We start from the raw sequence: 14,044 nt of genomic DNA on the forward strand, positions 1-14,044 counted from the left end.
ACATCAGCTATTTGAAAATAGCAGATCTACAAGCTTACAACGCATCGCGTTGTGAGCTTGTAGATCGGCTATTTTCAAATAAAATCTTGCGGGGAAATTTTAATAAGCAGATCTGGCAACCCTGGTCACGGCCTGAAAAGGTTGAGAACCCCTGTGGTAGAGAAGAAGACGGCTGGTTGGAGAGAGAAACCAAAGAAACCTTAGCGATGGGTCGAAGGAAAGAATAGGAAAAAGAATAATGACAGCAAGCAGAGAGAAGAGCAGCAGCCAGCCACGAGGCAGAACGTTGAACAGATCTTTGGGGAGAAGAAGAGAAGGAGGTAGCCTGTACCTTCTTCCCCTCAGGGGAGGTCTGCTGTCGCTCCACCTCCTCCATGGTCATCACCGACAAGCTGGAGAGAAGGACAAAGAGGAGAGGAGAGGAAAAGGAAAGATGGGCGGGGGTGCCAATATACTAAATGTGTACATTCTGCATTAACCTTGACCTCACTAGTATGCATCACCATCGTCGTCACATGTATTGTAGGTAGGAAATAGGAATGCCGCAATTCTCGAGTGTATGCGTGATATGGTGAACACAGGCCATGTGTGATAAACTGGTTGGATATTGCGATCGCGACATGAGATGTGGTCAAACTAAATGTTCACTCTTTTGATTATATATCTGCTCTGAGCAAATATGGTCAGTATGAGGGATCTGTGAGTGCTCTGACCAGAGATAATAGGTACGCAGGTACTACTGAATACAAGCCACGGTAGTAGGGATGTAACCATTCACTCAACTCAGCGTTACTGGGTTCACAATATGATTTTCTCACGGTTCTTAAAAAATAAAGAAAAAGAAGATTCCGTACCAGTGCACTGCTACATTCACAAACCTGCTAAAGCCTCATCTATAATCCATACTACGACGTTGCATGCGGTTATCAAGCAAACTCAAAATTAGATTACATACTATATTGCGATTCCTTTTTCAATTCATCGATCGCGCAATTAAATGTCTTGCAAATTTGCTTACATCCCTACAAGGTACTTTCCAAAGACAGACTTATGGCAAAACATCGGCACTGCCATTGAGGTGACATGCAACACAACACTAAGGAGACGTGCATCTGGCACATTTACACTGTTGAACAATTAAAACCAGCAGGCTGAAAATCTGACATGTACTTTGTGTGTGCACAGCCTGAAGCAGAAGAATGTCTGTCAGGCTTGTGAAAAAGGGTCTTGTGCTCTGCTGCCTCAACTTTCCAGCTCCGTGAGCCATTCTGGTATCGCAGCCCTTTGCTTTGTGTTCATGGTGGAAATTCATAGAGCGATGACAATAAAAAAAGAAACCCTAGCATGCACACAGACACACAGCGCACATGATGAATTCTGTACGTGTCTCTCTAGCACAGATCAATTGGACGGTTGAGGGGACAAAATAGGATCCGAGTGAAATGAGGGCATACACATTCAACATCACAGAACAAGTATTTATGGATGCACTGTACGTGGAAAGCAAGTGAATGCACGCTGGGGGGGCGGCGGTGTGACGGTGTGTGTGTGTGTGTGTATACTCCGTGTTATGAGTGAGAGAAAGATCACAGTGGTTGGGTGTGTGTGTGTGTGTGTGTGTGTGTGTGTGTGTGTGTGTGTGTGTGTGTGTGTGTGTGTGTGTGTGTGTGTGTGTGTGTGTGTGTGTGTGTGTGTGTGTGTGTGTGTATGTATATATATATATATATGCGCATTTTAGAGGTTGGTGCAGAAAATAAGGGCTACATAAGTACTTACTCATGTCTGGTCTCCTCGCTGTCATTGGAGAGGGAATAACCCCAGGTGTGCTTGTAGCCTCCACCTCGCCTCCCCTCAGTTCTGTCCAGAGCTTCCATGAGAACAGCATTATGAATGAATAAGGAGAAGAACATACAGGATTAACTCAGGTCAGTTCAAGAGGATCCATGACACAGCAGATGACAATGGGTCATCAGCTCAAATAAAGGTTTTTATACAGTATGTATGATATAATCTAGGACTAATAAATAATAGTTTGAGTTATGCATGTCATGTTAAATATATTGTTTACTCATATAATGAATGTATGCTGTATTATGCCTGAAAACCCCACCACTACTCGTGAGGGGTTTAATTAAGCGTCTATCTATCAAATTAGCAATGCGATCATTAGTACATAGGGAATCACGACTTGGTGTTGTCTGAAACAAAACAAAAAATATATGGCTATTGGCTACTCTAGAAACATGATACAGCATACAACTCATCCAAAGCATTCTACAATGTGCATTACATTCACCCATTCACTGACACACCGATGGCAGAGGCAACCAGGCACGGTATGAACCGTCTCATCGGTAGCAGTTAGGGGTTCAGTGTCTTGCTCAAGGACACTTTGACTCAAAGCCAGGAAGAGCCAGGGATTGAACCAGAAAACTTCTGGCTCCCAGACGGCCGCTATACCTCCTGTGCCAGTGCCGCCCCTTTGGGGTTATTTCCTTGTGACACTATGTTTGGAATGTTCAAACAACCCTGCTTGGCTCTGACTGCAGAACACTGCCAGCTGAATGTGTACAATACGCAGTTTAAAAAACAGCTAGGATGGCTGATAAAGCTGCAATTTCGCATCAACAGCTGTTAGCATTCCAAAATGGCTGGTTCACTTCAAACTAAGCTATATTTTGTGGTCACCATGCCACTCTGGTAGTAATTACGCTCGTGTTGACAATAGCAAAGATTCAGAAATAAAATAAAATAAGTGCTTATATTGAAATGTGGTGCTTGATCCTGTTACTTCAATGGTAAATGGAACACACACACACGTTAATTGGTTTCTCAGATGGTAAAAGGTGAAAGCTTTGTGATAAGCAGCTTCTGCCCAAAATACTTTAAAGAAAAATGTATCAGTTTGTTTCTGTCTTCTATATAATTGTGCAAATAAATTGAAAAAGTTGAATAATGTGGCCAGCCTGTGACATTAATTATCTATGACATCAGTTGTTTATTACATATCTATAACGTATGGCTCCAAATTTTGGCATAGTGTCAGCCAGATCAGAGACTTACGGTACATGATAACATTAAAGTATAGTGTGGCCTACTAGCAATGTGCACAAGAAATATGGTGCTGATCGGTCCAGTGGTTTTCGAGATTCTCCTGCAGAGCCACAATGTGAAAATAGATAACATCTTTTTATATTTACTGCTGGTAATCCCTACAAACATATACTCTGATGATTCTCATTACTTTAAAAGACGTGCTCTGTGTGTGAGACCTACTGCCGCCTTATGTCGTCATTGCAGTTGGCCTCTCATGTTAGCAGGGACCAATGCGAAAGTTGCATTGAAATTAAAGATTTGTCACGTCATGACATTTCATGAGGCCGTTTTCAGAAGTCCAAGAAAACGTTTACAACGCTGCATAGTGCATATCAGATACGAGTCTACATCCAAGACCGGTAAAATAGGCCATGCAATCTATTTGTATCTAGAAGCTAAACTATCCATTGTGGGTCTATTTAATAATTGTCACCGTGTTGTCAGAAACGTAATATAAAACTCGAAGGTATAAACATCAACCAGTCCTGTCCATAGGCCAGCAGTTTAGTCCTCTAGCCCATTTAGACCTGAGGCCGATTGTAACAACGCCTTCTAAATCCTGACCAGATTTGAAATCAAGAATTTCAACCAAAAAAATGTTATATATATATATAGCAACAGCCAATGTGACACAGAGGTGTTCCTGGCTTCAAATGTATAACAACGTATAGTAATCCCTACCCTACATACAGCTATAGCTACTGTTAGATGTCAGTTTTTACTGCATACTTGAAATATTCAGGCCTGCTTCATCTACTCCTTCAGAAGGCACCGACGTCGGTGGAGTTTTATTTTATACAGTGTAAATGTGGCACAGATGCCGCGGATAAATGCACTTTCTAAATGGACTTCTTCAATGGCTACCAGTGTATGTCTATTACCCCATGCCGCTACAGTATGGTGAGGGAGTGCAACTTGTGTAATCAGAGTCGTAGCTGAAAGAGGGCTTTCATACTGTGTATGTTATGGTGGTACAAATCCATAGCACTTACCAACACTGTAACTGCAGCTTTGTTTTATCTACATCATTACCTGCCTTGATCTATGGCTACATTAGGTCAATTCAAACTAGTATTATGCAGTAGAACATGCAGCCAGTATACTATAATCTGATGTAGTAGGCTACGGGGAACCTATCCTGTTCAGAATGGAGTTTGTAGGTACAGACTTCAGCTATGATGGTGTAGACATAGACTGTAGCGAAGGTAATTACTTAAGCCGTAACGTTGTGCATTTATGTCTATTAAAATGACATTTAGGCACTCTTTTTCAAGCTTTGAGGGGCCATGTGTGAAAAGGCTCCTCCTCCTTCTATTTAATGAATATCATGTGAATCACATATTAGTAAGGCATTCTAAACAGTAAAAACTCATCACTCACTATTACTGTATATGGGTGAATGTCTGCAGTTGTAAGCAAGCAATACAATAGTAGCACAGACGACATGCAGTTCTGTCACTGTGCATCCTTGCATTAACATTGGTCTTCGGGCCAGTTATCCATTTGTAACACTGAGACTGAGAGTGTACAAAATTCAACCAAATGGACCCATAACACTATGGATTTTTTAATATAGTTTTGGTTACATATGATATGCGGTGCGTGAAGTTAGCAAACCTATCCATTAGCCAGCCTACGGCACTGAAATGGACTTTAGGACTAATATGGGAACTGTGGATTAGCATTGTATATATGCTTTATATTAAACAAGCTCAGGTTGTAAACTGTGTGTATACACTAGTGGTTCTCAGTGTAGTCTGGGCCCTTTGGGACCCCCAGGGGTCCTTGAGGGGGGTCCCCAGAAAAGATTAGTAACACTTGCCACTTAAGGCATTGTTAAAAATAGCTAAAATAGCCAATCTACAATTAGCTCACAGATCGAGATGCAATGCACTGTGAGCTTGTAGATCTGCCCCCCCCCCCCCCCCCCATGACAATCACAAAATAGGGACGCCATGTTTTACGTGGTCAATTTCACTATAATTTCACCAACTAGAAAGAAGGCAATCCAATGAGAGAATGCACTGTGTAAGAATGACTGTTAGCTTTCTCTCAGCACAACCTACAGTAGACAGTTGTGTGTGGGACTCAGTACTTAATCTAATGACTAGGATCTGATCTCATTGGGGTCTCCAAGTCAATTCAAAAGGGGGGGTCCGCGCTGCGGCCTTAACACGTATCAATTTTCCATGAAAATCTTTGGGGAAAACACTGCTATTACCCTGCTATAATACATGACGTTAGCTTGCATAGAAGCAGAGCTAGGGAGACAGGAAGGCCCTGTGTCTACAGCCAGACAACCAGTTAGCTAACGTCAGCGCTAATGACAGCGAGCACAGCACTTAGCGAGGCCAGTCCTTTTTTTTCACTCAACATTTCACCCTCCTTTTAAATGCCTTGCTCGAAGTGCCTTTGGCCTCCTCCTCCTCCTCCTCCTCCTTCACGCATAACGAGCCTAACATGGCGGTCAAGCCGGCGTCGTTGATAATAATATCGACTGGACCCCGGGGTGGTGAGGAGGAGGAGGAGGAAGGAGCAGTGCATTACGCGTTCAAGTCAACGCTATCTAGGGGGCTAACGCTAGCTTAGCTTAGCTTAGCTTAGCCAACACTCCCGTTTGGACCCAAACACACATTTCTTTTTGTTTGTTGTTGAAGCGAACAGAAAACGTTCAGTTGGTTTGCTGGGTGTTAAAAGAGGGTCGGTGCCGTCGGGTTGCCGTGTGGCCGACCGAGCCTGCCTGCAATGCCTGTCTGTCTGTTGTACTGTCTGTTGCCTTCTTACCTTCAAAGAAAGAGCTTCTATTGTGAGCCATGTTTACTCCATCATCATGTTCCTGTACGACTGAGGAGGTGGAGGGCGATGATCGGGGTTACCAGGTTTTGCGAGAGAAACAAGCAGCCAGGATTTGGTTGATTGATTGATTGATTGAATAATGTATTTAGAAGTTTGCAGAAAAAAAAGCACATGAAAGTACAGTTTAAATACAAGGCCAACTAAATAGCATTAAAAAGCCCATGAAAGCCCAAATAGCTTAAGTTGTTTCAAATGGGATCCTTATATGTACTCAATTCATAGTGACATTAATACAGACAGATATATGCTATTATGCAGAACATCATATAAACAGTTTACAAGCTATTATTATTATTATTATTATTATTATTGTTATTATTATTATTATTTATTATTACAAATTGAAAAATAAGAAAAACAAAAATATGTACAGTAAAAAGTTCAAGAAAAAGAGAGGGGGGGTTGGTTATGACTTTTACAGGGGCCAGTTTCGAATTGCAGCCAACTGTAGGTACTCTTTTAGGGCAGTTTTGAAAGAGAGTATAGGGTTTTAGCCCTAGAATGTATGTGATCTTACATACATTTCATGTATTCCAAATACATTTGGAATACATGAAATGTAAGTAAGATCACATACATTCTAAGGCTAGGTTTTACTCTCCTTCACTGCTTTTGGTAAGGCATTCCACATTTTTGTTGCATGCCCTAGGCCTATGAAAACAAGCCCAAAAGAAGTGACTAGGCTACGGCAATTTGAAAATAGCAGATTCAAAAAAAAAAGAAGGTAATTTGGGGATATTTTTAAACACAAATCTTCTAGGGGGTGCACACGAACAAATACAGTTTTTTGAGAACCACTGGTTTAAACAACGTTTAGGAAACCGCAACCAGCAACTACCAATTTTTACAAGCGACTTTACAGAAAAAGAAGCCCGAAGTCGCTTATAAGAAGCGGACATGGCAACGCTGGTGGTGATGATGATGATGACGACGAGGACGGTGCGCGAGCGCGTGCTGCTCATGGACCGCTCGTGCGTCCTCTCCGGCGCGCACGAGACCTGTAGGGGGGTAACACTTAATTAGAAAACTAATTAATTAATTAATTAATTAGAAAACTAATTAAGAGAAGTTTAGTTGGTGCCACTTTAACCACTTTCAAGAATCAAGAAGGTCTTATTTGACAACTTTAGTTACTAGTTACTTTGTACATTTAGATTATTATTACAAAGCTTACATGAACCATTTCGGCCATTTGAAAATAGCCGATCTACAAGATCACAATGTGACCTTGTAGGTCTGCTATTTTCAAAAGATTTTTAGACTTGAAATGGGACATTCTTCATAATGAGCAGCCTACTTTTGGTACTTTAAGTACATTTTGATACCAATACTTTTGTACTTTTACTTGACAAAATGTTGAATTCCGGACGCCTACTTGTAACAGAGTATTTCTACATTCAATGCAGTATTGATACTTTTACTTATGTATGTTTATAATCGCCTGGCATGCCGTGAGTAATGCTTTTGTATGTTTTGTGGCTCTTTTAAATTGCACGAATAGGCGATCATAATATCAATCGCTAGATGGCGCTGTTCGTCTGATCCAGAGAGGCAACGTGTTTGTTATATATTACTACTACTCTACTCTACTGTATTCTACATTAGTTATGGCCTCCTGTAGTGGTCTCCCAATGTTGCTTCTACAGATAGAACAACTTGGACCTTGATTGTAAGAACAATATGAAATGCTTACACAGTAAAATCACCAGTGTTAAATTAACTGAGACTGAAATGGATAAACAACTAACCATGGAGATTTTGCTGTGTACCAAAAATAGTGTGTGAGTGTGACTGACTATTACTACTAGCACTCATCCCTAGATGAGTTCTAACTCACAACGCGTTGCGATGCAACATGTTGTGAGCTTGTTGATCTGCTATTCAAAAGTTTTGCAAACTAATAACTAAAGATGTCCAATAGTATAGCAGTGGAGTAAAAGGTGCAATATTAGCCTCTGAGATGTAGTGGAGTGTAAGTATAAAGTCTTAAAAATGGAAATAAATACTTAAGTAAACATACTTCACAACTGTACTAAAGTAAAAGTAGCCTACTTGAGTAAGGCAAGGGAAGGGAAAAGTATTGATATATAGCACAATTATACAAGGTAATTCAATGTACTTTACATTGACCAAAAGAAACACATTATAAAAAGATATTTTAATTCAGAAGAAATGAAGAAAGAAAAAATGTAAGAAATTAAAACACCTATATCTCCATAACAATGTATAGGTTAACCGTTAGGAAACACCTATTCAGGATACAGAGCAAAAAACACATTATAAAATAACATTTGAATAAAATAAGTGTCTTTTCTTTTCCTTTTTTCTCTGACTTATTGGTTCTGTATTTTGTTATTACTTCTGTGGAGTAAACATGACACTCTTGTTACATCAGCCTCTGGTTCTGATTATTCTGAGCCTGTACCTGTTTGGGGACCCTTACTTTGTCCAATTACTCCTATAAGTGAGGGCGGCATATAGACACATGCATTTCTAGCTGTGCCACATTTAATTAAAGACAATTATGGCAATTATGGTAAATGTTCTTAGTAGTCACCAGTGGTTGCTAGCAGCCTCAAACTGCACCTGACGACTCATACAGGGGAGGATAATGTCTCTTATGTGTTTCAGCAGGTCTGACCACCTGTCTAATTGAAGAAAATTATGTCAATTATGGTGAATGTTCTTAGTTACTTGCCACCAGTGGTTGCTGACAGCCTCAAACTGCACCTGAGGACTCACAGCGTGGAGGAGTATGGCTCTTTTGTGTTTCAGCAGATCTGACCACCTGAAACGACATGAACTGTTCCACACCAAAGAAAATGTCATCCTCTCTTAAAAAACACCCAAGATGCAGGCAAGGATATGAAGGCTCAGATGGAGGGACACACCACCGGTACAGCACATAGATTTTAATGATATGAAGTTGCTTTTATACACTCTTTAACATGTGGTGGCAGAAAAAAAATGTGCATGTTGTATTTGCTGTTTATGACATCTAATAAATTAAGGCAATGGTTTACATATTTTCTTTAGTATTTCTTTAACAGAGAAAAAAACATTACAACCTATAAAAGTCTACATAGTCTTTACAAGTTCACATTTTCTGTGCAGAAGAGCTAATGCCAATAACTCAGCATCTGTACATTTCTTATTCCTTTAAGAATAAACTTGTTTTCATTCGTTTAATATCTATGACACATTTTGAATGTAATTAACATAGAAAAAACAACATCTACAATCGTTCTTCATGCAGGAGCAATAGGCTCTTCACCAGATTAGTTCTGTGACTCTGGGTTACTTTGGCAACATAGACTACAGCCCCTTGGCAACCTCTCCTTGGACAGATAAAGCAGAGGCTGGATGGTACTGCTGAAGTCCATCAAGCCAAATGCAATATAGTGAATATAGCAACGGAACACATCAGGAGAAAAGTAGTCTCGCGTAGCCAGACCCCACAGAAAATGAAAAACAGCGACCTCTGCTTTTCTGATATTCTGTGGAGTCTGGCAGGAGTATAATGTTAGACTAGAGCGCAGGGAAACACCGGTTTCATGTCTGCCTATAGCGCATCACTTCCGGTTGGTGCGACCATGTTTTCATTCCCACTAACAATATTTCTACACGGAACACTAACACCACTTCTCCCAGAGAACATGGATGGTTTTGGTTATAAGCCCACTTGTTTCTATTATGAAAGAGTAATTTAAAATGTGAATATCTTTCCGTGGTTTTGTCCGCTCCGAGGACGCTATTGTTAAATTAGTTTCGGCTAGTTTCGAGGGGGGGAGGGTGGATCATGGTGGATGGACACGTGAATCCCGCCCACTACATTTGATTGGGTAAAGCGCGGCCCACTTCCTGATCTGAAGGCACGCCCACTTGTAGCTAATGCGCACTGGTTAGGACGAACCGCTCCGACAGATTCCACCGCAGGTCGGAATCTGTTCTTGAGAGATTAGGAGAAAAGTAGTGCTTGAAAGGGAATAGTGCTACAGGTGGAAAGTAGTTAAAGATTATGATAGCCAAAATGATCAGAACCATCTTGAAGGCTCTCTTTTTGACAGGGTGCCTCTCATCCCGCCCGGGCCCCGACTGCCCGAGTGCCCAAAGGATCGCGATGTTACAGAACGCCATGAAGGCAAACGCCGCTAGGATCATGGCAGTGAAGACCCTGTAAGAATTGACAATCGCGTCCGCTCCCTTGGCGACGGAATATGCCAGAGTGACAAGCCATACGACTGAGACTAGGACAGCCCTGTGGTGGTGGTCCTTCTTTAGTCCACTGAAGGTGATGGGGTGGAGCACGGCCATGTAGCGGTCCAGGCAGACGCAGCAAAGAAAAATCGGCGAGGAGTCTTTCACGCCGTAGATGAAGCGCAGGGCGTACCAGGTGCTGCTGGGCGTCAGATAGACTTTGTTGGCGAGCTCCAGAGGAATGGTGAGGCAGAAGAAGATGTCCAGCACCGCCAGGTGGAGGATGAAAATATCCGAGGTGGATGATTCCCCCTTGCTCTTGTGAATGAGCCACAGCACCAGTATGTTAGCTGGAATACCTAGCAACATGTTAATGACCTGCAGAATCAGGTACCACAAAAAGAGAGCTGGCATGTGTTTGCATTTCTCATACTCTGTCGTCTCTCCAAGGCTGTAGTTGATGGGACTTTGAGAGATGAACAGCAAAGAGGAGTTGATGTAAAATACCTCCATGATGGCCGGATTGGTATAAGGTCTCACAGGAGAGCGGCAGCTGGATAACCAATAGTCTGGGCAAAGAATAGACAATCTGATCAGTATTTGGATTCAGCATGAGAGAGATATTCATGTGTGGTCTTATCAGACACAGCAATGTATACTTCCCCTAAAGCAGTCATGTTGGCTATATTCTAATGGAACATATAAATGTAACCCCAAAAGTTGCATACCACTGGAAAAGTTTCACTTTCATCTGTTTTACTCAAAAACCTTTGCCTTCTCTGCCTCTCTCTTGGATTCTGACAGGAACTTTTCTATTTTCTCCATAAAAACACCAACTTTATGTGTTGTCACTTGATGGAGGATTCAATAAATAGACAACCAATAGCAATAATCAAAACGTTTCTTCCCTTGCTCAATATAAACTTATGTAGGTAAACTATCTGACTGCAGCTAAAAATATATCGTACCTGGAGTGGTTTATCATACTGCCGTTCTACCTGTACTTTAATCTAGTATTATGCTTCCAGGGCAATAGCTCTGGAAGCATTGTCATTGAAATCCATTTCCCTCACGTGAGCAAGCACTATCTCCGTATTGAAAGGTGATGTGAATTTACAGCTTAACTTGGCTATAGATCCACTGTCTCCTTCAATGGGTTTACATTACCTCATTGACTTACAGGTGATTGAAAATGATTACTACTCTGTTTTTGCACATACCCAATAAACTGTATAAGCAATATGGCTGTTATGTGGAACAACCCATAAAGCAGATAATAATATAGTGTGCATGTACAGCATATGAACAATATGTTTAAATGCGCAAATAAGGGCACTTACGTATTCAGTAGAATAATGTAGCACAATTGGTTAAGTGACTGATGACGACCCAGCTCCCTACTTCATCCTTGTGACTGCATGCAGTTTACCTCTGTCGCTGTATGAGCAAAAACTGAGCCCTCCACTGACAATGAGATGTGGAAAACACCCCTTCACTCACGATGACCCGAGACATTAGGGATCCTCCTACATCCAATCAGTGTTGAGAGAAGCGCGTGGAACCTGGAACTTCTCCCTCTGGATGTCATGATGTCTTGTTTGGCCCCCACCCGTATACAGTAATCTGCTGCAGCCTGTAGCAGTATGAGGAGTTTGATTTGTTTGTTCAGAGAACATGTCATAGATTGCATCCACTTGTTCTCACCAATTGACAATGATGCAACAGGCCATTGTTGGCTGAAATTCGATGGTAAACAACTGATGCAACCAGGCCCACCGTGTGTCTTTGTCTGTGCCCTGGACGAGATGATCTCCACCCGCCGGTCCCGACCTCGCACAGGCCGGTGACTGGCCATAATGCACACACGATGCATGTTACATTTGCACGTGGCAAAAGAGCTCTCCACTCCCGCATACTAATCTAAATATAGGCTACGGGCAGTGGTTTACTCAAGTACTGTACTTGAGTACAATTTTGAGGTATTTTGACTTTAGTGGAGTATTTCCAATTCTCTATACTTGTACTTCTACTCCACTACATCTCAGAGGCAAATGTTGTACTTTTACTCCACTACAATTATTTGAAAACTTTAGTTGCTAGTTACTTTGCAGATATAAATGATTACATTATAAAACATACAGTACATTAACCACTTAGCCCTATTTTATACCTAGGCTATTTGAAAATAGCTGATCTACAAGCTCACAACGCGTCGCAATGCGACGCGTTGTGAGCTTGTAGATCTGCTATTTTCAAACCGGCTCCACAAGACTTTGTGGAAATGAATATTAGAGACTTGCTATCATTCCCAAATGTAATGATTTGAAGAAGTTTTTCCAAGGAAAATTGATAACTCATTGTTTAAGGATCTGAAGAGGCTCACTCCAGGCCAGATTTACATGGAAAAAATATAGATTTTTTATCGGGACCATAAACAGCCCAACCACGATAGACCAGACCCATATCTAATTATCACACATATTATCAACCAAATTCATTACTGCGTTTAACCATTGGTTTTTCATAACCACCATGGTCAATCTTTCTTTCTTTTGGGGATTTTTCACTGAATTTCAAGCAGCACAAAATCAACGCCATTGAACTCCGTATCCCCCACCCTTCTCCCTTTACCCACCCTTCATCCTCCCATCCCTTCCCAACCCTCCCTCCTTCCACCATCCCTTTAACTAAACAATACACAACACATCCACTGCATCACCGAGTCAGCAGGTCTTTCAGATCTGATATCAGGTTTGTCCACAGTGAGATTAGGCCCTGGTTGGGCATGGTTATGGTCAATCTTTCTAATGTGAATGCATAAAACAGGTTCTGGTTGTGTCATACTCGTGCAGTAGGCTATGTGTTGTAAGAGTACTTGGAGACCAGTCTTTTACATCAGCCATATAGTCAGTAGAATAATGTAGCACAATTTGGTTTAGTGATCGGTGTCCCCACTCCCTGCTTCATTGTGACTCCTGTTAACCTCATTCACTGTATGAACTGAGACCTCCACTCAAAATGAGACGTGGAAAACATCCCTTCACTCATGACCCAAGACTTTAGAGATTCTCCCACGTCCGACCAGTGTTAAGAGAAGGAACTTCTCCCTCTTGATGTCATGATGCCTTGTTTGGTCCCCACCTGCAACACAGATATTTGCTGCAGCATCAGAAAGTAATGATACAAAGTCACACCAAGGCCATTCAAAATATGTATTAAACAATGAAATCTAAATTTCATCTGCGATCTGTTTAGAGAATATGTAGCATAGCCACTGACTGTTCACACAACGATTGACAATGATGCAACGTGCCATTTGCCCTGATGGAAATTTCGTTGTAAACAACTGATGCAACCAGGCCCGCCGCGTGTCTTGCCCGTGCACGGGACATGATGATCTCCAAAGTCACGCCCTTCCCGGTAACAACTATGCACAATTCACTGACTGGCCATAACTCACACACAATGCACGTTCCATTTGATTTGCACATGTCAAAAAACAAATGAATAAATGTTATCTAAAGATTGTCTCATGCGAATTGTTTTAGTCTCTGTTGAGGCCAACGCTGAGTATGCCATTGAGCCATGTTCTGAGGTGCTACAGTATGCGCTACGGTGCCACCACCTAACAACACAAATAATTTGTCGCCAAACAATCCCCAATAACCTCATAATAATAACATTAGTTTTTCTAGCTATTTATTCCAAGATTTATGTAATATCCCCTGACTACTTGGCTGTCATTTGTCCAACTATTGAGCCTGGTTACAGTTTCAGTAGTTGCAGTTTCACAACCTGACCTCTGGGGGCACACACTTTTGAACATTTTACTTCTCATATATTTCTAACCATACTATAAGGAACTATTTATACCAGGTTTAGATCATTTTACTCC

The 14,044-nt window shown here is 41.5% G+C and overlaps 2 protein-coding genes across 5 annotated transcripts in view; both read right to left on the reverse strand.

Moving 5' to 3' along the window:
- The window catches only part of senp6a (SUMO specific peptidase 6a), a 39,926-nt gene extending 33,986 nt beyond the window's left edge, over nucleotides 1-5,940 (reverse strand). For all 4 annotated transcript variants that reach the window (XM_084083522.1, XM_084083521.1, XM_084083523.1 and 1 more), the window contains exons 1-3: nucleotides 5,881-5,940; nucleotides 1,777-1,867; nucleotides 332-392 (exon numbers count right to left, since the gene is read on the reverse strand). In XM_084083522.1, the coding sequence (XP_083939648.1) occupies nucleotides 332-392; nucleotides 1,777-1,867; nucleotides 5,881-5,911 (183 nt within the window). In that variant the 5' untranslated portion in view covers nucleotides 5,912-5,940. The remainder of the gene's footprint in view (nucleotides 1-331; nucleotides 393-1,776; nucleotides 1,868-5,880) is intronic.
- A 3,290-nt stretch (nucleotides 5,941-9,230) lies between these two features.
- LOC311062832 (proteinase-activated receptor 3-like) lies at nucleotides 9,231-10,662 on the reverse strand (the record flags this gene model as incomplete). Its single annotated transcript, XM_084082051.1, has 2 exons — nucleotides 9,231-9,389; nucleotides 9,925-10,662. 2 exons carry the CDS (start codon nucleotides 10,660-10,662, stop codon nucleotides 9,231-9,233), a joined length of 897 nt encoding a protein of 298 aa, XP_083938177.1.
- Nucleotides 10,663-14,044: the final 3,382 nt, after the last annotated feature.

Source organism: Gymnoscopelus microlampas, assembly GCF_963454915.1.
Source record: "Gymnoscopelus microlampas genome assembly, chromosome: 16".
Taxonomy (NCBI): Eukaryota; Metazoa; Chordata; class Actinopteri; order Myctophiformes; family Myctophidae; genus Gymnoscopelus; species Gymnoscopelus microlampas.